Consider the following 22,402-nt stretch of genomic DNA (forward strand, 5'->3'; position numbering starts at 1 on the left):
ATACCTTTTTTATTTCACCATTTTATTAATACACAAGCTTTCAGGCCAACAGGACTAGACACTTTTAATCTTTCCCCTTCATTATTTCAAGTGAAAAATGTCTAGGAACAGGTCTCCAGTCTTCACAGCAGAAAAGAGCCAGAATCATGGACTGTGAATCTTTTCCTACATTGTTAGTGGTAGCATTGTGAATTTCAGTCTGCCTCTTTCCCATCCATTTTGGCCTATTTTAAAATGTGATTAGAGCAGAAAGGTACTGAATTACTAATCTTTTTCCTTAGCTGGGGCAGGATGGCCTAAAGGATTTAGGCTATCCTGGTCTGGTCACAAGTCCAGCTATTGGAGTCCAGAGGGGATGTGAAAAAGCCCCCAGACTCTACACCTCTCCAGCAAAGCCTTCAGGTTCACCTTCAGCGATTACTTCATGAGCTGGGTGCGTCAGGCTCCTGGGAAATCAAACACTAAACATGGTAATAAAACTACTCCATTGTGATGTTTCTGGAGTTCAAACCATTCCAGCTGGTTCTGATAGTGAAACAGCAGTGTATTTACTATAGTGAATAACTCTACTACAGTACAATAGATGAACTCCTTGCACAGTGAGCTGTTCCCTCATGTGGAACTAACATTTATAGATAATGGAGTTACAGCAGTAGATAATTTGGCCTCTGGACACGTGATTCATATTTCAGTTTTGCTACTGCAGTGCAAAACCTCTCTAACAATGAAATCCTTTAATAGGCTTGGGCTAAAGCATTTGCCCCACCTTTTGCTTTACAAAGAGTGGCACCTATTTAATTATATAAAAACCAAAACAGATCTGTTATATCTGAATAACTTTCACTTTCACAGACATATTGTCTACTGCTACTAGAAACAGGCCTTAAAAATGCTGAAGAAAGAATAGGCCAGTCTTAAGGATCTTCAAAAGATTAAACTATCAATAACTAGCATGTACATAAATATTAAAAAATGGTTGTATAGAGACTTGACACTTTTCTGGTATGAAGGTTCTGTGGCTTTATACTTTTCTCCACAGCAGAGTAGAAGGCACAGACATATGACTCACAGAAACAACCTAATCTTCCCAGGAGATGCAGCTACTGTTTAAAGGATGATCAAACCCTTGATGCAGTTTGCTTCTCAATACCACCCTCTACTCCGATAGTTTGTTTCAGAAGACATTTTTATATATAATTCCCTTTAAACATAGAAAATTCAGTTGGAAGGCTTTACTTATACTGCTAACAACACTGCAGATTAGACTTTTAAAAGCACAGATTACAGAGAGAAATGCAAGCAACAAATCGGGCATAAACAGTGGAAGGTAGTCTTATGAGAAGTCAATGGGCCTAATCACATCTATAAGTGTTTGCAAGATCAGGAGCCCAGTCTCAGGTTATTACTGTTGAAAAGATTGAAAACTATTGGGACTAGTTAATGGTTGAAGAACAGGTGTTAGTGAAAAAAAATCTAAAGACAAATGAAGTATTTCCATAAAGTTTAATTTTACAAACTACCATAGCCCCAAATTAAAATCATCCATTTAAAACAAAGTTCTTTTTATAAAGCACCTTTAAAAAGAAAGGGGTGGTGGTGGTGGTGGAGGGCTTCTGTTTCCTTGCTGATGTCTTTTCAGCAAGACATTGCCTGGGGATAGGTGAAGTATCAAATCACACAGTAAAACTCAAAATGAAATACTTCCTGTTTAGTCATCTTAGCTTTTATAGGTGATGCAAAGGTTTCAATCAAATATGATCCCTCCCCAAATTAACAGTGCTTCATTCATTAGGTACCTTGAATTTCTGTTGAAATTAGACAGCAGGTAGAGTTACAAGTAAAAACCCATACAAATTTATGCTGAGTATCACTACTTGTAGGATTTCAGCTCACTAATTGGTTAAAGCAGCCTGATTTAAAAAAGCAAACTGACCACTGACAACCATGTATTTCTGCAAACATTTCATAATCTCGCTGGAGCGCTGGTACTTAAAGCAAAAGAAGATTTAGTAAAGACGTGTTAGATTTACTGTGCTTGATCGGTCTGTGAAAGCTGTAAAACTATCAAGAATTACAAACATTTAAATTAGCCTCACGTGTAAAAAATATGGCCCTAGTGCCCTACAAGCAAAAGAATTTACACAAGTTGTGCAATCAAAAGAAACAAGAGACCCCCCCCCCACCTCATTTAGAAAGTAAAATCCCAAAATTATTCAAATCTTCCTTTTTACTGCGTGGCTGGCATGTCTTTGTGAGTTCACTGACTGCTGACTTTCATAACGTTTCTGGTGTCTCTCAACCACCTTGACTAGTTAGGATTCTGTTGCGTTAATGTGTTTATCATCAGCATGTGTAGAATTTATACCATCTACCATTCTCCTTCTGTAGCCCTCTATAAATATTTCTATTTCTCTCTCCTCTTAAATACCCTCTGTATTCACTCACCTGAAAAGCATGCTTTAAAATAAATTACAGTACTGTTAATACATGCTATGTCAGACCAATACTCTGTACTGAGATTGTCAAAAAAAGGTAAGATTCCAATGTATGAATAACCAAACTTTAAAAAATACGATTGCAGTTCTTTGTGATCCCGTGACTTATGGCCTTTTTCAGAGCTGTATATTAACCTCAGCTGGGAAGAAGCCACATTCACTGTTATCCAAATTATATTCAGGTTCTCTACTGTAGAACCTAACACTACAGTCTCCCAAAGGAAAGGCCATCTAATGTGGCTGCTAAGATTACAATAAAACTAGGAGAATGAAGAAAAAAAATCAAGATTATTACAGAACATGCACCCAGACTGCTCCACACCTCAAAACTAAATACAAAAAACCCCTTTAAAACCAATTTTAAATTATTTTCCTTAAAAGAGGCAAAGTCAAATCTAGTAGAAGGGCTCTCAAACCCTTTCAGATGGTAGGGCATTGCCTCTTTCTACTCACATAAGACCCCTGTGGCAACAAAGGCAATTGCTTAACATGGAAAGTTGATACTACATTAGGAAACCATGGAATTAATTTGTACTGAACTTAACATGAGTGAGCAGTTGGAAATGAGGTGAGCGAATAACATGTGATCAGACAGCCTCTTGCAGGCTAGTTTCAAAATTTGATTTTGTTGATTTTTAAAATAAAATTAATGTGTGTTACACCTGGCTCCACATCCACCTGCCTTTTTCCTATATTTAAGAGTTTCCTCCCTCCTTGCTGTGTAAAACCATCACACACAACACAGGAGACACTAAGGCCTTTATCCTGCAAATACGTAACCACATGCTTACCTGTTCGCAAGATCAGGAACTAGGTAATTATATATAAACAGGTCCCTAGTCAGGACTACACTTAAGCACATGCTTAACTTTCAATACTTGCTTAAGTGCTTATCTTGAATAGGGATGGGCTTTAGCACATGCTTAAGTGCTTTCCTGCGCTGGGATCAGAACACATAGGGGAAGGAGCCATTTAAAAATCCTACACCCCTCTGGACTTTTTCCACCTTCACTGTTGTGATAGGTAACACTTATGATTACTGTATCAGGTTAGAGGGAAAAACATTGCCATATATTCATTTTTAACAGTAAGGTGGGCAAGAAGGACGTAGCATTTGATCAATACCATCATCAATTTCCTCTGGCCAGCACTGGACAATCTAGACTCCCATCAGTGATGGGGGTTTGCCGCTCATACCTGGATAAAACTCACAGCTCTGTTTTGAGTTTCTCATTTAAATCCTCCTGGTCGATCATGTTGACGTTTCCATACCAGTGATGGTAAGAAAGGAGAGCTGCATTTTTGGCGGCAATTGCACTCATTTCCATGGCACTTGCCACCCATTCTATGCCATTAAGGTAGTATATTCTATCATGGAGGATTATAGGTGGGCATTTCTTTGGGAGACTGTAGTGCGGGTAAGCCAGCCACTTCTTCTCTTTCATAGATTCATAGGATGAGAAAAGCAAATTCATCTGCTCCTTGGTGAGTGGTTCTTTCGAGAACACTTTCCAAACAGCAGGTCCCATGGGTTGCTTCACTTCCTCGTGTGTGTTTTGGACAGGAGAGACAACACCTATGCTGTTGATAAACAGTTTGGGATTTTCGGTTGTGAAAATGCTAGCTAAATGAAAGCGGGATGGGTCCTTGTAGCCGAAGAAGGATGCGTTTATGCGCCCATGAACAAAAGTTGCCACCGTCTGATGGTAATCGTCTGAGAACTGTGCAACGCGCGGGTTAAAATTCCGGAAGGTGATGTTGGACATTTTACGATTCAATGGTGTAGCAATAAGAACTATATCATACATGTCTGTCGTTGACCCTGATGCAGAGTTGTAGCTCACTTCATACAACTTAACTGTACCTCCTGGAAAAAAGATAGTATTTGAGAGAATGCAGAATCCTCCTGGCAACAGGACATGAGTGTATTTTTTGGGTTAATGCTTTTGTAAACTAGAATTTTTTGGGAGGAGGGGAGGGGGGAATTTTCCCTTATTGGACTAAGAACTTTTGCATCACATGTTGCACACCGGATCCTTTATTGACATAATTTAGAACAATCACAAGACTAGTGATTTTTGGGTGCTCAATTTGATTCCTTATAAGGGGCCTAAAAATCAGATGGGCTCTATATGTACGTAGTGACCTGAATACCAGGGCTCTTGAGATCGGCATCCAAATGTTTCAGCATATGCCAACCTCTAGTTTTAAAGCCTTTTCCTCTTAAGTCCAAAGAAAGCGAGAGCGCCTCACCTGTGCGTTTGGGCCGCGTTCTCTCCTCTATAGAGGTAACCGTGCCAGAGATAAGTTGTGCTTTGGAAGCATAAAGAAGGCCAGTGCAGACAAGTTTGTTGCCACCTTTTACTGACCAAAGTCCAGAGTCTGCACCTGCCAAAGACACCACACCTGCAAGGGAAGAGAATGATATTCCAAACATACTGTTCTAACATCCCATTCACTGAATTAAGCAGGGGATTGCTCTTCACTCAGGGCTGGAATAGTAAAATGGAGCTATGAAAACAATAGGTCTCTAGGAAAGTGACACACAAAACTTGCTAAAAATAATGGTACCAAATAGGAAAGAAAATTGTTCAGTAGCTATGGGAATATCACAGTGAGCAATAGAAGTAATCCCCCTTTCCTTAGGGCTGAATGCATCGCCTTCAAAGCCTACCCACGCCTAGGGAGCAAGAATCCTAAGAATGAGTTTCCATTACAACACAGCAGAGGTCACAACACCCAGCCCTTTAATGACAGTTTCATCTGCCAGCAGATGAAACATGTAAGTAAGAGAAGACAATTAAACACGCACCTACAAACCCATTAATGTTGGCGCCTTGGCCGTAATTGACTCTCATGACTGGAGTAACCACCTCATAGATAAACTTCTGGGAGAAGCCAGCCTTCTGCATAGTCTCATTGATGGTCCGATTCAGCATCTGGATGAAGTCATTCCCTCCGAGCGCATGAAGCAAGCCCTCTGTGCTGCTGAAGGAGTAGTCATGAGACTGATAGCGGTAGATTCTTTATCCAAAAGGAGAAAGACATATTAATAGAAGACTAATCTTGACTATACACATTAGCACAGAACAATTGACTTGCAGTCACTGACTTAATGTAAATGAAAAACATTTACAGAAATAGCGAAATTTCTCAGTGCACTTCCAGTTTTTCATTTTTCTCGGCAAAGACCAGTATGCGGAGGGGTCTGACCATTTTAGATTTTGTCTCTGTTCCACTGCTCCCTCCTGACAACTGAGATCAGCTGTGGTGTTCATGCCAATAGTCCTTGGAAGTGCGTTCTTGGGAACTGGAGACAAGGGATTCTCAATGGGACCATCAGAATCTCGTAACCTTCAGAACAAGGGACAAGGCTCATCTTGCCAGCCAAACCATAGCCTAACCCATCTAAAACAAAGCCCTGTTGGGTCTTTTCATAACTTTTCTGACTTCTTTCCTCGTGGGTGGGTACTTTTGGTCACTGCAGGCAGTTATTAATTAACACCTGTTTCTGTGTTTTATGCACCCAAATGCCAGCGTGATGGACACACTACATTAGGGCAAATTGTACTGATGACTCCTCTGGCTCAAAATTATATTGTCTGGTCTACATTCTACAATGTACAAGTGGTGATTGCTGTGTTTGTGCTTACTGCTACAAAGCTGCACTGTTTAAACAGTAATCCTGTTTTAATTAGAACAGTTTACAAAGTAAAAGGGCAGGCAACAAAAACTACTCATAGAGATCACCCCACTGCCATGAAGAACGAATCCTGGGTTGCCCTAGCTATATTGCGACATACCCTCATTGGAAAAAGGCCCAGGAAGATCAGAGGAGAGAAACAGAAAGAGGGCCAAGAAAAAACAAACCTCTTTATTAATAAATGTTTCCATAGCATCCATCGTCATAGACAGTACCCACCAGTTTTTAAATCACTCCAATAGGAGAATTAATTTAGTTCAGGCTTTACATCATTACCTCATAAACTTGTCCAAGATCTCTTCCACCCACATGTTCATTCGCACAGGGTTGAATCCATAATGCCAGAGAAGTTTCAGGATACTGATAATGTACCAGCTACTCTCCTCAAATACAAACTCTTCTCCATTGTAAATGCCCAGAAGGCCATCTCGGTTCTCAGGAACAGAGAGTCCTGCAAAGGAGAGAAATATCTGCCATAAGCTACCAGGGCCTGCTGGCATAATTTAAAAAGGAACAGGTCTATCTATTGCACAGTACTGCTCAGGAAGCATAGAAGGTGCATCATTATAAACAATGACAAGTACAATAATTCTGATTTATCAGTCCGAACTGTCTAGATTTTTATTATTTCCTTTTAAAAATCTGAGCAGCAAAGCTGGCTCTGAAAAATTTGAGTGGTGCCCCAAGAGTGCAGGAGTTCAAAATGACTTCCTCTAAGATTATACCAGGATTATTTCAACTCAAGTGAACGATAATGTAATGTGCAGGATAATGTGTATGTTCAGTATTGTCCTGGAGTGGAGAGAATCAAAGCTACTCAAACAGGCCACGAGCTGCTAACAGAGATTTCCTTTCAGCTCAAGCACTATGAACCTGTACTTTGAATCAAGAAGCTCTGCGTTCTAGTCTCTGTCTGGCTTTAAAATTCAGAGTGGCTGTGGTATACAGTATAGCAATAACCAGGAAGTTCATGGATTTATTACAATATACCTTAGATATTTTGCTGTGGTCATCCCATTTAGTCAAGAGCAGCTAAACACTTAGAAGGAACAAAAAGATCTTGCAAAAAAGCCTAGAAACAAAAATCAAGCGTTTCAACCCTCTAAAATAACATCTTTCAGAGTAGCAGCCGTGAGTAATACATATGATTTGTTTTGTTTATTACAGTCACCAAACTGAAGCTTGCCAGCCTCCAAACCCAAGGAGACTCTAATAACAGTTTTGTTAGTTGGGCAGATGTAATGGAATACACCCCTGGGTTCACATCATACACACTACTGTAATAATCTTTATACAAGATATGCCTTGTGAGGTGTCATTTGAAAACTCTTTACTTGCGGATCAGTAATGTCATGGTAAAATGTGTGTAACAGCTTAGAATCATAGGAGTGGAAGGAACCTCGAGAGATCATCTATACATGAAGTTCAGGGGACAGGACTAAAGTTATACATTTCCCCTGTATTACGTTAAAAATACACGTTTAGACTCACGTAGCACCAAACTGGTCAAACAGACCTGTCTTGAATAAAGGAGTGTATGCTTGTCTTAATTTGCATTTAAGCAGTAAACAGAGTCATCAAGGAGAAGGGGGGAAACAGAGAAAAGAAAGAAAGAAAGCTCACATAAGTGAAAAAGACCAGCAGAGTACATTCTTCCACACACTTTCTCTCCTGGTTCTCAGCTGAAAATGTTTTTCAAGAGCAGGCTGAAACTATAAAAAGCAAACACACCGTTACCCACCTCATTTTCTGCACATGAGAAGAGAAAGGACTCTGTGGAAGGAGTCCTGACCCAAAGAGTTTGGTCAATAAAACTGTTTGAAGCTGTGAAAGTAGAATGAATTATATTGAAATTATAATTCATTAAAGAAATGCTGCTTGTAAGGTTTGTTGAAATATAATTGTCAGGAAGAGAAACATTAAGGAGTGTGAGACAATGGGTCCTCAAAATAATTAACTTAGAGCTCCTACTGAGCTAGGAGATTGGTAAACGTTAGTGTGCAAATAAGGTATGTACGTATATTTGTCAGTTTCTGCTTCCTTTTGTCTCCTATGTTAAATTGGCCTTGGCTTATCTGTATAAATAAGTTAGCTTGAGCTTTTGCAGAAGGCTCATATATATCTGGGTGCATTGGCAAAACGCTTTGCTAATAAACAGAGTGGTCTAACAAATTCAGTGAGTCTTGAATCTGACTTTGACAATTTGGAGGTCCCACCGAGATGGCAACCGTCTTCACTGGGGCCATGTGACTCCTGACCGTTCTTAGGACGGCCGTGGCAAGCCGGCTACTGGGCATTTGGCCCGAGCGGTCCTCCGCCAGAATGGAAGGGTGCATGACCACAGTGAAGTCTACACCATCAAACCTGTTGGTTCCCACTGTTCTGGTAGGGATCCCGGGATCTGACATCAGGAATCTGGTCAGGTAGTTATTTCTGTGTTTTGTCCGGACTGAGGACTGTCTTGTCTCTGTGTCTATCCATCCTTCCTATGGTGTGTTTGAGTCTGGGCGCCGTCTCCATCCGGGGATCGGCTGACCAAAGGGTTCCTGTCCCCACAGTCTGAGTGAGTGAAATCTGCACAATCACAGCCGCACCGCGCCTTGGGTAAAACCCTTGGTGTGAAATAAGGGCGATTGAGGCAGTAGCCTGTGGGCTCCTTTTGTGTGTTGCACCGGGCATCGCTCTGACGAACCCGACTTTCCTTCTTGTGCGATTGGTGTGGAAAGTCCTCCTGTATGGGTAACCAAACGTCTAAGTCGGGACAGTTCCCTAAAGGAACACTGGCTCATTTTATATATTTTAGGAAGGGTCCGGACTCCTGTAAATTTCTGGAAAAATGGTCTAGGCTAACTCAGGAGAATCCCAAAATTCAGTGGCCACTGTTAGGATCTTGGGACAAAGACCGAGTAGACGTCTTAAAAGACAAACTCGGCCAACCTAAACTAAATTGGCAAAAGGAGAGGTTGATTGTTTCATGCAGTGGTGGGAAGAGGCAAATCATAGGTGGACAGAATCAAAACTTGCCTCTCTCAAATATTCAAATGATAAGTTAAAAGCTTTATTAGAAGCCTCCTCTCCCGCTGCCAGACCAAGCGCTCCCCTTTATCCCGTTCTCCGAGAAAACCAGAATCGATCCCATCCCCCTTAATACTCCCATCTCATTGTGGGAAAGGACGAAGAAAACCCCTTGTTAAATTCTGGGGATGACGATGAGGAAGATGCATTAATTGGCCTGGCATCCTTGCATCAGATCAATAGGTAGTCACAACAACTCCCAGGGGTCTCCAGTTCAGACCAGTCCAGATTGTCCAATACCGCCCAGGCCCATTCCTCCGGTACCATTCAGACCCGTAAAGAAAACCCCCCCGTTCCCCCGAGACCCTCCAGTCTGCCTGACTCCTCTGTTTTTCCCCATACATATGAAGATAGCCTGGACACTGATTGGGCCCAACGCTTACACTCTGGCTCTAAACCTATCCAGGCTCCCCTCCGAATCCTGCATACTGGGGGCCAACAAGAGGGTCCCACTTGGAGCTATAAACCCTGGACTCGTACAGAGCTCCTTTCAATTGTAAAAGGCTTTCCAAAGCCCCTGGAAAATCCTACCACATTTGCAGAGGAATTTTTGTTAGTGTGCGACACCTATGAACCCTCTGAGGCAGACCTCCCGCAGCTATGCAAGCTACCTGTAACCCCTAGCGAGCACGAAAAATGGCTCACAGTAGCCAAGTGGCCCATCAGCGAGCGCCATTCAACTTTACCAGACACCGGTCCTGATGCTGAATACCGGAAAAAGTGTAAAGACCGAGCTAAAAATCTACATGAGGCCATCCCTCGGGTATGGACTCCAAAAACAAACTGGACAGCCATACATTGCTGTAAACAGCGACAGGGAGAAAGTCCGGGTGACTATCGCACCCGACGGACTGATGTTTTTCTGCAACATTCTGGTATACAGCAACCGGGTGAAAATGGGAAGGGCGCCCTGGCTCATGCGTTTGTTAATGGCCTCCTACCTGCTATTGGCAGTATGCTAAAGCGAATAAGTGTTGGGTGGGAAACTGAAACCATGGATAAATTGCAATCAGTGGCAGAACACTGCCATCGCACTCTAAAGGGAAAGGAGGAACAATCTTCCCAAAAGTTAATGGCCCTGCAAATACAGCATTATTCAGGGCAAGGTAAACAGTACCAGGGAGGGGGACATGGTCACGGAAGGGGCCGTGGAACTGGATTTTTGGGTTTTGGGGGTGTTTGTAATTACTGTAAACAACCCGGACATTGGAAAAACGAGTGTCCACGCCGGCCTAATAGCTCTGCAAACAACCAGCTAGAACCCCTGTCGGCACAGCCCGACAGTCCCCAGACTTACTTTGTCCCCCAGCAATGACAGAACACCAGGGAACCTGAGGAAATTTTAGCTCCTTTACTACCTCTCACTCCCACGGGTGAATGTGTTTTGACTGTTAATGATCTTTCTCTCCCTTTCCTTGTTGATACGGGAGCTTTGCTCTCTGCAGTTTGTACTGCCGACCTGCCTGAGTTTCCCCGCTCCGAAAAAAACCATATCGCTGTGGGCATTACGGGAGTCCCAACCTCTTATCCCCTTTCAAAACCTCTACCAGTCCAGGTTGGTCCCCTTTCCAAGGACCATGCATTCCTCCTCTCGGATTCCACTCCGGTGAACCTTTTGGGTCGGGACCTGTTATGTAAACTTGGCTGTACCATCTACTGTTCCCCGAATGGTGTCTACTTACAAATCCCCCAGTCCTCTCTGAGTGATTCTGTAGCCTCCCTGCTGTCTGAAACTCCCCTTTCCACTCCGGTCCCCTGCTGCCCATTGGTCCCGTCCCTTGAACACCTAATTTCACAGGTGCCATCCTCTCTGTGGCCAACCCACCCATCTGAAGTGGGCCATTTACATACTGACCCCGTCTGCATTATTGTTGATTCCTCCAAACCTCTGCCTCGCCTCTCTCAATACCCTTTAAACCCCGAAGCAGAGGCTGGAATTGCTCCAGTCATGACCGCCCTGTGGGAACAAGGCATTATTATCCCCTGCTCCAGCCCCTGTAACACCCCTTTCCTCCCAGTTCGAAAAGCTGATGGTAAATCGTGGCGGTTTGTTCAGTTTCTTCGGGCCATTAACCGCATTGTCATACCTGCCTTTCCTGTTGTCCCTAACCCAGCGACGATTCTGACTTCTATCCCACCAGATGCAACTCATTTTACTGTTGTTGATTTATGCTCTGCTTCCTTTTCTGTCCCAGTTCACCCTGACTCCCAGTTCCTGTTTGCCTTTTCTTACAAGGGGCAACAGTACACATGGACCACACTGCCCCGGGGTATACTGAAAGCCCGTCATATTTTTCCCAAGCATTAGCCTGAGACCTTGCTGACCTTGTTTTCCCATCCAGGTCCACACTAGTCCAATATGTAGATGATCGACTCCTCTGTTCCCCTTCATTGTCTGCCTTTGAAACTGACTCCTTAGTGCTCCTTTACTGCCCTAGCAAATAAGGGTCACAAAGCTTCTCACTCTAAACTACAACTCTGTCAAGCTTCTGTCACATACCTTGGCTTTCTCCTCTCCCAGGGTTCCTGTGCACTTTCTCCCACCCGCGTCCAAGCTACCCTTAGCTTTCCCCGACCCCGCTCCCCACGCCAGGTCCGGAAGTTTTTAGGCATGGCTGGATTTTGCAGACAGTGGATTCCCCAAAATGCCTCCCTTGCAAAACCTCTCCAGGAACTCACTCGATTCTCTGTGCCTGACCCCATGCCGTGGCCCCCTGAGGCCAATTCTGCCTTTGTTTCCCTCAAACAGGGTTTGGCTTCTGCCCCTGCCTTAAGGCTGCCTGACTATTCTAAGCCTTTTACCCTTTTATGCCACGAACAAGCTGGGTGTGCACTTGGAGTTCTCACTCAGGTGCACGGAGAAAAGAACCGCCCAGTGGCTTATTTCTCTGTCACTTTAGACCTGTTGCCCAAGGCTTACCCCCCTGCCTGCGTGCTGTGGCTGCGGCAGCGTGCCTAGTCGAAATATCCGATTCCCTTGTTCTCCGCTCTCCTCTTACCCTCCTGGTCCTTCACTCTGTAGAAACTCTCCTGCTACAACGTAACACAGGCCACCTCTCCTCTGCCCACCTTACCAGGTATGAACTTTTACTACTATCAGCTTCATGTATCACCATAAAGCATTGTTCTCAGTTAAACCCTGCCACTCTCCTTCCTTTGTCTAATGACAGTGATCCCCATGACTGCCTTGCAACTCTCTGCTGTTACCATCCCGCACTCTGAGCTTTCTGATGTCCCTTTCCCTGACTCTGATATTGTTTTATTTACTGATGGTCCCTGTTTTCGAGACGACCAAGGTCATCTCCTTGCAGGATACGCTGTAGTTTCGCTCTCTGAAACCCTGGAAGCTGTGCCTTTACCTTCTGTAATCTCAGCTCAAGTCGCTGAATTAGTTGCCCTCACCTGTGCCTGCTTTATGGCGGAGGGACGCTCCGCCACCATTTACACTGACTCCCGCTACGCTTTTGGGGTGGTACATGACTTTGGTACCCTCTGGCAAACTCGGGGTTTCCTTACCTCTGCCGGTACCCCTATTAAAAATGGGCCCTACATTGCTGCCCTCCTGTATGCAGTTTTACTTCCGTCTGCCCTAGCTATTGTTAAGTGCCCTGGCCACTCAATGGCGGATACTGATGTTGCTAAGGGTAACACATTTGCTGACGCCTCTGCTAAACATGCTGCTGCCATAGAACCTTCTCCAGATGCATTTCCACGTTCCCTTTCTGTTTCTATACCGCCGCCGTCCCGCACTGAGCTCACCCTGCTCCAAGACTCGGCCCCAGAAACCGAGAAAGAATCCTGGGTTGCCCAAGGTTGATCTCTACATCCCGATTCTCTTTGGCGCTTGCCTACTGGTGCCTTTGTAGCCCCCTTTTCACTCTACCCGTCTCTGGCCGCGCTGCTACACGGTGTTTCACGTCGGAAAGGAGGGGATGGTCTCTGCTGTAACTAAGACAGGATGGTGGGCCCCCCATTTTAGCTCTTTTGCAGCCCGCCACTGTGCAGCCTGTACTATTTGCCAAAGCCATAATATTGGTAAACCTATAAAAGTGGCCCAAGGGTTCCGGGGCCTGCCTCAAGCACCGTTCTTGCATTGTCAACTTGATTTTGTACAAATGCGTAAGTGTCAACAATATGAATTTATATTGGTTATGGTATGTTTATTCTCTCTGGTTGGATGGAAGCCTTTCCTTGTCGCAAGGCTGACTCACTGTCTGTTGCCAAATGTTTGTTAAATCATATTATGCCTGCCAAGGGAATTCCTGCTACTCTGTCCAGTGATCGGGGTACACATTTTACTGGACAACTTGTTCAACACCTGGACCGTACATTGCATATCAAACACCTGTTGCACTGTCCCTCCCACCCACAGAGCACAGGAGCAGTTGAAAGACGAAATAGTGTACTTAAGAATAAGCTTCCTAAAATTTGTGACTCTACAGGATTAAGCTGGCCAGTAGCCCTACCATTAGCCCTTATGGACATGAGATCCACTCCATCCCAAAGGCATAAATTAAGTCCCTTTGAAATTGTTATGGGACGCCCTATGCGAGCTATGACTACCATTACCCCCGTTCCAGATTTGAACTTGACTCACAGTGCGCTCCTTCAGTATTGCAAGGGACTAATGCAAGCTGTAAGTCACTTCCATTCACAGGTTCGAGCCGCCTGGCCCACGGAACCCACCTCCAACGCTTGCCACAACCTCGAGCCAGGTGATTGGGTCTACGTACAGCGCCCACATCGAAAGCACGCCTTGGAGCCCCGGTGGAAGGGTCCTCATCAGGTACTGCTTACTACACAGACAGCTGTTAAACTATCTGGCATCGCAGCGTGGATACATGCTTCACAGTGTAAGAAGGCACCACCCCCAGAGAACCAGTCATCACCTCAGGACAACGCAGAGTCAATTTTGACTCCAGAAGATGACGTAGAGGAACAGTCTGCAATACCTTACAATCTACGCTCTCGTAAGGGTTGCCAGAAGCAGACGCTGTTCCTTGGCTGCTGGTATCTTACGGTCTGGGGAGACCACGATGACAATTCTTTTATCCAGCAGCAGGTGTGGATAGCTCAGACCCTTAATATTTTTAATTGCTGGGTCTGCAGCCACATCCCAGCCCACTCTCAAACTGGTGTTCCTGTCCTGGCTATCCCACTCAAGTCCCCAGACCTCACTGGAGGGCCTCTTCCATTTAACAAAATATGGAACAGCAATGACACTTGGGAAGTGGTGGGAATAAATGCATCTAAATGGATAAGTGTAGAGGAGGGAAAGGGTCATTGGCGTTCGGTGTGTAATGGGACAGGGCTGGATCTGGGGAAAAGCTGTTGCCTTCAGCATATTGTGGCCAATGGCATATTGGATTATTCAAACAAAACTAAAAAGTGGCGGGCTGGGTATGGAGATATGAATTTTTTCTCAAGCTGGGATCAAACAGAGAAATCAATCTCATGTTCCCCCTACAGTAACCTTAGTGAAAACAATACAATCTTTCAATGTCATGTAAATAACACCACTTCTCGTAAGGAGAATTACCCTGTACCCTTTGGAGGATACTACTCCTTCTTTGCAAACACCTATATGACAAATGGGTGCAACCAACCCTTCCCGGCCTTAATAAGCCATCACTGGGTGTGTGGGACCAGAGCTTATACTGCACTACCAGCTAATTGGTCAGGAATCTGTTATCCTGCCCGACTCTTCCCACAATTCCGAGTGCCAGGAACCTTCGCTCGAGAATGCCTCCGCAATTTCAGGCGAAAAAGAAGGGACTTAACATAAACCACTTAACCTGGGAAGAGGCCATTGGCAGTTCCTTCATACCATTAGGGGGAGTAATACACCATGCAAAAAGGCTCCTAAGGTTACAAGCAGTAGTTGAAATAATGGCAAATGAAACCGGAGAAAGTTTAAGAGCCCTGGCCAAAGAAACAGGGGCAATCCGACAGATGGCCCTCCAAAACCGTCAGGCATTGGACATAGCGCTGGCGGCAAAAGGAGGGACTTGTGCTCTCATTGGAAAAGACTGCTGTGTGTATATACCAGACAACACCAATGAGGTAATAGATCGTGCTAGCCACTTAGAACAAATCACATATCTTCCCCACGAAGAACCAAGTTCTTTATGGAAGTGGCTAAGTAACCTTTTCAATTTCTCTGGCACAGGAAACTGGTTGTTTCAGGGAGCCCTAACTCTCCTGTTTGGAATCCTAATAATTTTTGTATGTTTTCAGTTACTTTCCTGTTGTATCCAAAATTGTGTCAGGCATGCTACACAGATAGCTGCCCCAAACCAGAGTGCTAATTTGATAATTTTAAATGTCACTGATGAACAAAGAGATAAAGAACGATTGATATGTGGAACCCAGTAATTGTTGGTCATTGCATAGCTTGACCAAAAGGAGGGATTGTGAAAGTAGAATGAATTATATTGAAATTATAATTCATTAAAGAAATGCTGCTTGAAAGGTTTGTTGAAATATAATTGTCAGGAAGAGAAACATTAAGGAGTGTGAGACAATGGGTCCTCAAAATAATTAACTTAGAGCTCTTACTGAGCTAGGAGATTGGTAAATAAGATATGCATGTATATTTGTCAGTTTCTGCTTCCTTTTGTCTATGTTAAATTGGCTTTGGCTTATCTGTATAAATAAGTTAGCTTGAGCTTTTGCAGAAGGCTCACATATATCTGGGTGCATTGGCAAAGCACTTTGCTAATAAACAGAGTGGTCTGACAAATTCAGTGAGTCTTGAATCTGACTATGACAAAGCATATGCTGAGAAACTTTGCTTGAATCTAATATCATTTGTTAAGTTAGGCACTAGAAAGCATTTTATCTTCATTTTTCTTGTAACCTTTGTAATTTTTATGCCTCATTACCTGTACTCAAAATCTCTTTTGGTAATTAATAATCTTGTTTTATTGTTTTTCTAATCCAGGGTGTTTACGTTAAAGTGTCTGGGTAAGGCTAGTGTATATTATTCCCTTAAAGGAGTAACAGACTTAGTATATTTGGACTGTCCAGGAGAGGATGGGGCAGTACAAGGCATACGTTTCTGAGGGGAAATCCAGGACTGGTAGTGTGTTGTGATCACCCTGCAGTATAACCCAGGTTGGTGAGAGCCAGGGTGTGATTGGCAAGCTGCAATTACACAAACACATCTGGGAGTGACCTGCATACTGGAAGGCTGTTTTTGAGTAGTCCAGGTTGGAGGCTATATCAGCAAGGTTCGTCCTGCTTTGATGGGGATTTGTCCTGCTTTGAGCAGGGGGTTGGACTAGATGACCTCCTGAGGTCCCGTCCAACCCTGATATTCTATGATTCTAAGACATTGCAAGGGACTCCAGGTAAGAAGGCAGGGGTGACACAGCCTCCCGTTGGTCTGGATTGCACCCCACTACGTCACAGCAGCCTAATGGATTGTCCTTTCATGGATACCAATGTAATTCCATTGACTTAAATTGATGTTCCTCTGTATTTGCATTGGTGTGAGTGGAGAAATGAGCCCAGCAACTTCTGCTCCTTAGGGAAAAGTCACATACCTAGCATCTTGACGAAATGCTTCATATGCAGGTTAAGAGGATGGATGATAGATCCTCCTGCTTCATAGTCTTTTCCTTCCACATTTATAGTCGCCAAACGGCCCCCCACCGTTCCTTTCTCAAACACGTCAATCCGTACGTCTTTCCCAAACTTCTGGCGTAGAAAATAGGCTGCCGAGGTGCCCCCAATACCAGCTCCGATAACAGCTGAAGATACATTTTGAAAGGAAGTTATTTTCCTCATTTTAGTTAATTTACACAGATACGTCCCAAGTCTCTGAATTCAGGCAGCCCTCACGCGAGTGTCAATTGTGGCTCTCTTCCTCCAGTGCTGTCTCTATCGTTGGGGCGACAGAGACCGAGTTTTCATTTTGAGGGTAGAATATTCAAAAGCACCTAAGTGACTTGTGCTCCTAAATCTCTTTTGTGCTTTTGAAAATCCCACCCTAAATTCTTTAAAACCACAATCCTTCAGCTGAACGTTAATTTGGGAGAAGCAGGAAACCTGGTCTACACTACAGAATTAGTCAACTTAACTATCCACACCCGTGAGTAGCGCATTTAAGCCGACCTACTCCCAGTGTAGACAGCAAATTCTTCCATCAGCCTAGCTACCGCCTCTCCGGGAGGTGGAGTACCTATACCGATGGGAGATCTCCTCCCACTGGAAGAAGTAGTGTCTACACTGAAGCGCGTGAAGCGGCGCAGCTGTGCCACTATAGCATTCCAAGTGTAGACAAGCCCAAAGATTATGAGTTGCTCACATCCACATGGTAACATGTAATATGTATGTAATATAGCTGGCTGTGTCAAGTAGCAGGTTTAGCATTCCAGGAACGTTGGCAAATCTTGCTGCAGGGCAGGGGTTGCAGCATCAATTAGTAATTCATATTTATCATTTGTGGTAGCAAAATAAGGGACTTGCAAGCACTTGATGGACTTGGGCAAGTCACTTAGGTACAAAGGTATTTAGGCTCCTAACTTCCTGGACCTTGGGCTCTCTGTTTCTCAAGGTATCCCTATACTACAGAGTCAGCTAGGCTTCATAATTACATCTTGGGCCTGCACGGTCTTGCTCCTTCAGTAGTAGTCATCTGCACCAGCAGAAAAACATGCAAAGTGGGTGTAAAATGCTACCACACTAGAAGGGTCGTACATTCCACCACCTTGCACTGGGGCAAATGACTGCACAAGGTGCAAGGCACCAGAGACACAAGACTCGTTTCTTCAAAGTTTGTGTGTGTGGTGGGAAACTATTGAGAACATAGACTCCTAAGGGCAAAGAAAGTAATGAGCCACTGTGAATCCGGGAAGTATTTTAAAGCTCAGTAACAGATTCTCACAAACTTCAAAACTAGACATCCAATCAATATCACATGGGCTTCACTTAGGCTTTTGTTACAGACGGACCTATGCCAAACACAGAAATTCAAGGGTCTATGAACGTTAGGGAGTTTCCTGAACTTTGTGGCTACCTACAGGATTTTAGTGAGCTGGAAAAAAAAAAAAAAAACATGGCTCCAAACTGTCCCAAACACCAGGCATGTCTCCAATAATAATTAATCTATATTTTTAAACATCTCACAATTATAAGAAATGAAAATGGCCTGTTTTGCTTACTGTTGGGTTTGCTTTAAAAAATATGTTCTGAAGGGGGTCAAGTTAGGCACAAGCATCTGGCACTGCAGATTGCAGACCATAATGGGGGGGTTGTGAGCAGACGGGAGCGAACAAGATTAAGAGCCATTATCTGCTTCTTATAGAAGGGAATGGCTTTGAGTGGCCCATGGGGCTAGAAAGGCTGGCAGACAGAGCCTAGATAAGGCATTAAGTGAGGAGTGACTGCACAGACCCACTGCTCTGCTTATTCCAGTTACTGCACTGGTTCCCATCTGGAGCCAGTTGCTCCAGGTCCACCTCCTGCCCTCTTACCCCAAATGTCCCCAGTCACCCACTTCCCCTCTCCCTGGCAGCTTGTCCCAAGACTCTTTATCCCTGCCCCCATCTCCCCAGTAACTGTGCCGCAGACCCTCTCACCCAGCAGTTGAGCCTCAGCTCCCCGTCACCCCCTTCGCGGCAATAACTGTGCCCCAGCCCGCCTGCGCCAGGGGTCCTTCTGCCCCTCTCCCCAGCAGCTGAGCCCCAGCCTCCCCGAACCCTCCACCCCAGATCCCCAGCAGCTGAGCCCCAGCCTCCCCGAATCCCCCACCCCAGATCCCCAGCAGCTGGGCTCCAGCCTCCCCGAATCCCCCACCCCAGATCCCCAGCAGCTGAGCCCCAGCCTCCCCGAACCCCCCAGCCCACATCCCCTGCCCCTCTCCCCAACAGCTGAGCCCCAGCCTCCCCAAACCCCCCACCCCAGATCCCCAGCAGCTGAGCACCAGCCTCCCCAAACCCCCCACCCCAGATCCCCAGCAGCTGAGCCCCAGCCTCCCCAAACCCCCCACCCCAGATCCCCAGCAGCTGAGCCCCAGCCTCCCCAAACCCACCACCCCAGATCCCCAGCAGCTGAGCCCCAGCCTCCCCGAATCCCCCAGCCCAGATGCCCAGCAGCTGGGCCCCAGCCTCCCCAAACCCCCCCACCCCAGATGCCCAGCAGCTGAGCCCCAGCCTCCCCAAACCCCCCACCCCAGATCCCCAGCAGCTGAGCCCCAGCCTCCCCAAACCCCCCACCCCAGATCCCCAGCAGCTGAGCCCCAGCCTCCCCAAACCCCCCACCCCAGATCCCCAGCAGCTGAGCCCCAGCCTCCCCAAACCCACCACCCCAGATCCCCAGCAGCTGAGCCCCAGCCTCCCCGAATCCCCCAGCCCAGATGCCCAGCAGCTGGGCCCCAGCCTCCCCGAATCCCCCACCCCACATCCCCAGCAGCTGGGCCCCAGCCTCCCCAAACCCCCCCACCCCACATCCCCAGCAGCTGGGCCCCAGCCTCCCCAAACCCCCCACCCCACATCCCCAGCAGCTGGGCCCCAGCCTCCCCAAACCCCCCACCCCAGATCCCCAGCAGCTGGGCCCCAGCCTCCCCAAACCCCCCACCCCAGATCCCCAGCAGCTGGGCCCCAGCCTCCCCAAACCCCCCACCCCAGATCCCCAGCAGCTGGGCCCCAGCCTCCCCAAACCCCCCACCCCAGATCCCCAGCAGCTGGGCCCCAGCCTCCCCAAACCCCCCACCCCAGATCCCCAGCAGCTGGGCCCCAGCCTCCCCAAACCCCCCACCCCAGATCCCCAGCAGCTGGGCCCCAGCCTCCCCAAACCCCCCACCCCAGATCCCCAGCAGCTGAGCCCCAGCCTCCCCAAACCCCCCACCCCAGATCCCCAGCAGCTGAGCCCCAGCCTCCCCAAACCCCCCACCCCAGATCCCCAGCAGCTGGGCCCCAGCCTCCCCGAATCCCCCACTCCAGATCCCCAGCAGCTGAGCCCCAGCCTCCCCGAACCCCCCAGCCCACATCCCCTGCCCCCAACAACTGAGCCCCAACCTCCCCGAACCCCCCACCCCAGATCCCCAGCAGCTGGGCCCCAGCCTCCCCAAACCCCCCACCCCACATCCCTCTGCCCCTCTCCCCAACAGCTGAGCCCCAACCCCCCCGAACTCCCTATTTCCTTCTCCCCAGCAACTGGGCCCCCAGCCGAGACCCCCTGCCCCCCTCTCCCCCGCAGCTGGGCCCAGGCCTCTCCCCGCCCCCCCAGTACCGATCTTGCCGGGCGGGTAGCGCAGCTCGCTGGCCCCCGGCGCCCCCCGCCACAGGGAGGCGAGGAGCAGGAGCAGGGGCGCAGGTAGCCGGGCCCGCATGCTCGCCCCGGGCAGGGATCCCGGCCGCCGCCGCCGCGCTCCGCTCAGGTGGCTCGGGGAGGCGGCGCCCAGCGGGCGGGGGCGGGGTTGGAGGGAGGGGGGCTCCCCTGGGCACTGAGGGGCGGGGGGGCTCTGGGGGAGATGCTGGGGGGAGGGTGTTGGAAGGAGGGGGGCTCCCCTGGGCACTGAGGGGCGGGGGGGCTCTGGGGGAGATGCTGGGGGAGGGTGTTGGAAGGAGGGGGGCTCCCCTGGGCACTGAGGGGCGGGGGGGCTCTGGGGGAGATGCTGGGGGAGGGTGTTGGAAGGAGGGGGGTTCCCGTGGGCACGAAGGGGCGGGGGGTGACCTGGGGGAGATGCTGGGGGGAGGATGTTGGAAGGAGGGGGGCTCCCCTGGGCACTGAGGGGTGGGGGGGTGCCCTGGGGGAGATGCTGGGGGAGGGTGTTGGAAGGAGGGGGGCTCCCCTGGGCACTGAGGGGCGGGGGGTGCCCTGGGGGAGATGCTGGGGGAGGGTGTTGGAAGGAGGGGGGCTCCCCTGGGCACTGAGGGGCGGGGGGGCTCTGGGGGAGATGCTGGGGGAGGGTGTTGGAAGGAGGGGGGCTCCCCTGGGCACTGAGGGGCGGGGGGGCTCTGGGGGAGATGCTGGGGGAGGGTGTTGGAAGGAGGGGGGCTCCCCTGGGCACTGAGGGGCGGGGGGGGCTCTGGGGGAGATGCTGGGGGAGGGTGTTGGAAGGAGGGGGGTTCCCCTGGGCACGAAGGGGCGGGGGGTGACGTGGGGGAGATGCTGGGGGGAGGGTGTTGGAAGGAGGGGGGTTCCCCTGGGCACTGAGGGGTGGGGGTGCCCTGGGGGAGATGCTGGGGGAGGGTGTTGGAAGGAGGGGGGCTCCCGTGGTCACTAAGGGGCGGGAGGTGCCCTGGGGGAGATGCTGGGGGGAGGGTGTTGGAAGGAGGGGGGCTCCCCTGGGCACTGAGGGGTGGGGGTGCCATCGGGGAGATGCTGGAGGAGGGTGTTGGAAGGAGGGGGGCTCCCCTGGGCACTGAGGGGCGGGGGGTGCCCTGGGGGAGATGCTGGGGGAGGGTGTTGGAAGGAGGGGGGCTCCCATGGTCACTAAGGGGCGGGAGGTGCCCTGGGGGAGATGCGGGGGGAAGGGTGTTGGAAGGAGGGGGGCTCCCCTGGACACTGAGGGGCGGGGGGGCTCTGGGGGAGATGCTGGAGGAGGGTGTTGGAAGGAGGGGGGCTCCCGTGGGCACGGAGGGGCGGGGGGTGCCCTGGGGGAGATGCTGGGGGGAGGGTGTTGGAAGGAGGGGGGTTCCCGTGGGCACGAAGGGGCGGGGGTGCCCTGGGGGAGATGCTGCGGGGGGGAGGATTTTCTATGGGCCGAGGCAAGAGAGCCGGGGAGACAGCGGGATCTAGGGAAGGGATGAGTGGGGGATAGAGGGGAGCCCCTAAATGTCCCATGGGGGCATTCCAGGCACAGCACAGGGCCCTCAGAGAAAACTACCAGTGACCAGATGTCCCGATTTTATAGGGACAGTCCCGCTATCCAGGGTTTTGTCTTATAGAGGCACCAATTACCCCCCACGCCCTGTCCTGAATTTTCACACTTGCTGTCTGGGCCTCACTTGGATGGGTAATAACTCTGTTCAGTGTACACCTAGCCAGGACACCGATCCTCACCGTGTCTAGCCCTTGTGCCTGTTGGTGACTTGAATTCCGTTAGGGAACGAAAGTGTTTTTTCCCCTCATCTGCTGTGTGAAATAGGTGGGTGTTTGGCTGTTTCCCAGTGGGCAGGTG

At 48.3% G+C, this 22,402-nt stretch overlaps 1 protein-coding gene across 1 annotated transcript; it reads right to left on the reverse strand.

The window, feature by feature from the left end:
- Positions 1-1,532: 1,532 nt before the first annotated feature.
- On the reverse strand, positions 1,533-20,608 carry PCYOX1 (prenylcysteine oxidase 1). Its single transcript, XM_077805561.1, has 6 exons — positions 20,509-20,608; positions 16,821-17,027; positions 6,475-6,649; positions 5,308-5,519; positions 4,749-4,901; positions 1,533-4,362 (listed from the first exon to the last, which is right to left on the reverse strand). The coding sequence occupies exons 1-6, from the start codon at positions 20,606-20,608 to the stop codon at positions 3,704-3,706; spliced, it is 1,506 nt and encodes a 501-aa protein (XP_077661687.1). The 3' UTR covers positions 1,533-3,703.
- Between the last annotated feature and the right edge of the window lie 1,794 nt (positions 20,609-22,402).

This window comes from Eretmochelys imbricata, chromosome 26 (assembly GCF_965152235.1).
Source record: "Eretmochelys imbricata isolate rEreImb1 chromosome 26, rEreImb1.hap1, whole genome shotgun sequence".
NCBI classification, from domain to species: Eukaryota; Metazoa; Chordata; order Testudines; family Cheloniidae; genus Eretmochelys; species Eretmochelys imbricata.

Coding starts and splice junctions, on each gene's coding strand:
- PCYOX1 (XM_077805561.1), bottom strand. CDS start 20,608: ATGCGGGCCCGGCTACCTGCGCCCCTGCTCCTGCTCCTCGCCTCCCTG. Junction 6,650..16,820: donor GCATTTCGTCAAGATGCTAG/GTATGTGACTTT, acceptor TCTCCTTTGCAG/GACTCTCTGTTCCTGAGAAC. Junction 4,363..4,748: donor AACGCGGCCCAAACGCACAG/GTGAGGCGCTCT, acceptor TCTTTTTTCCAG/GAGGTACAGTTAAGTTGTAT.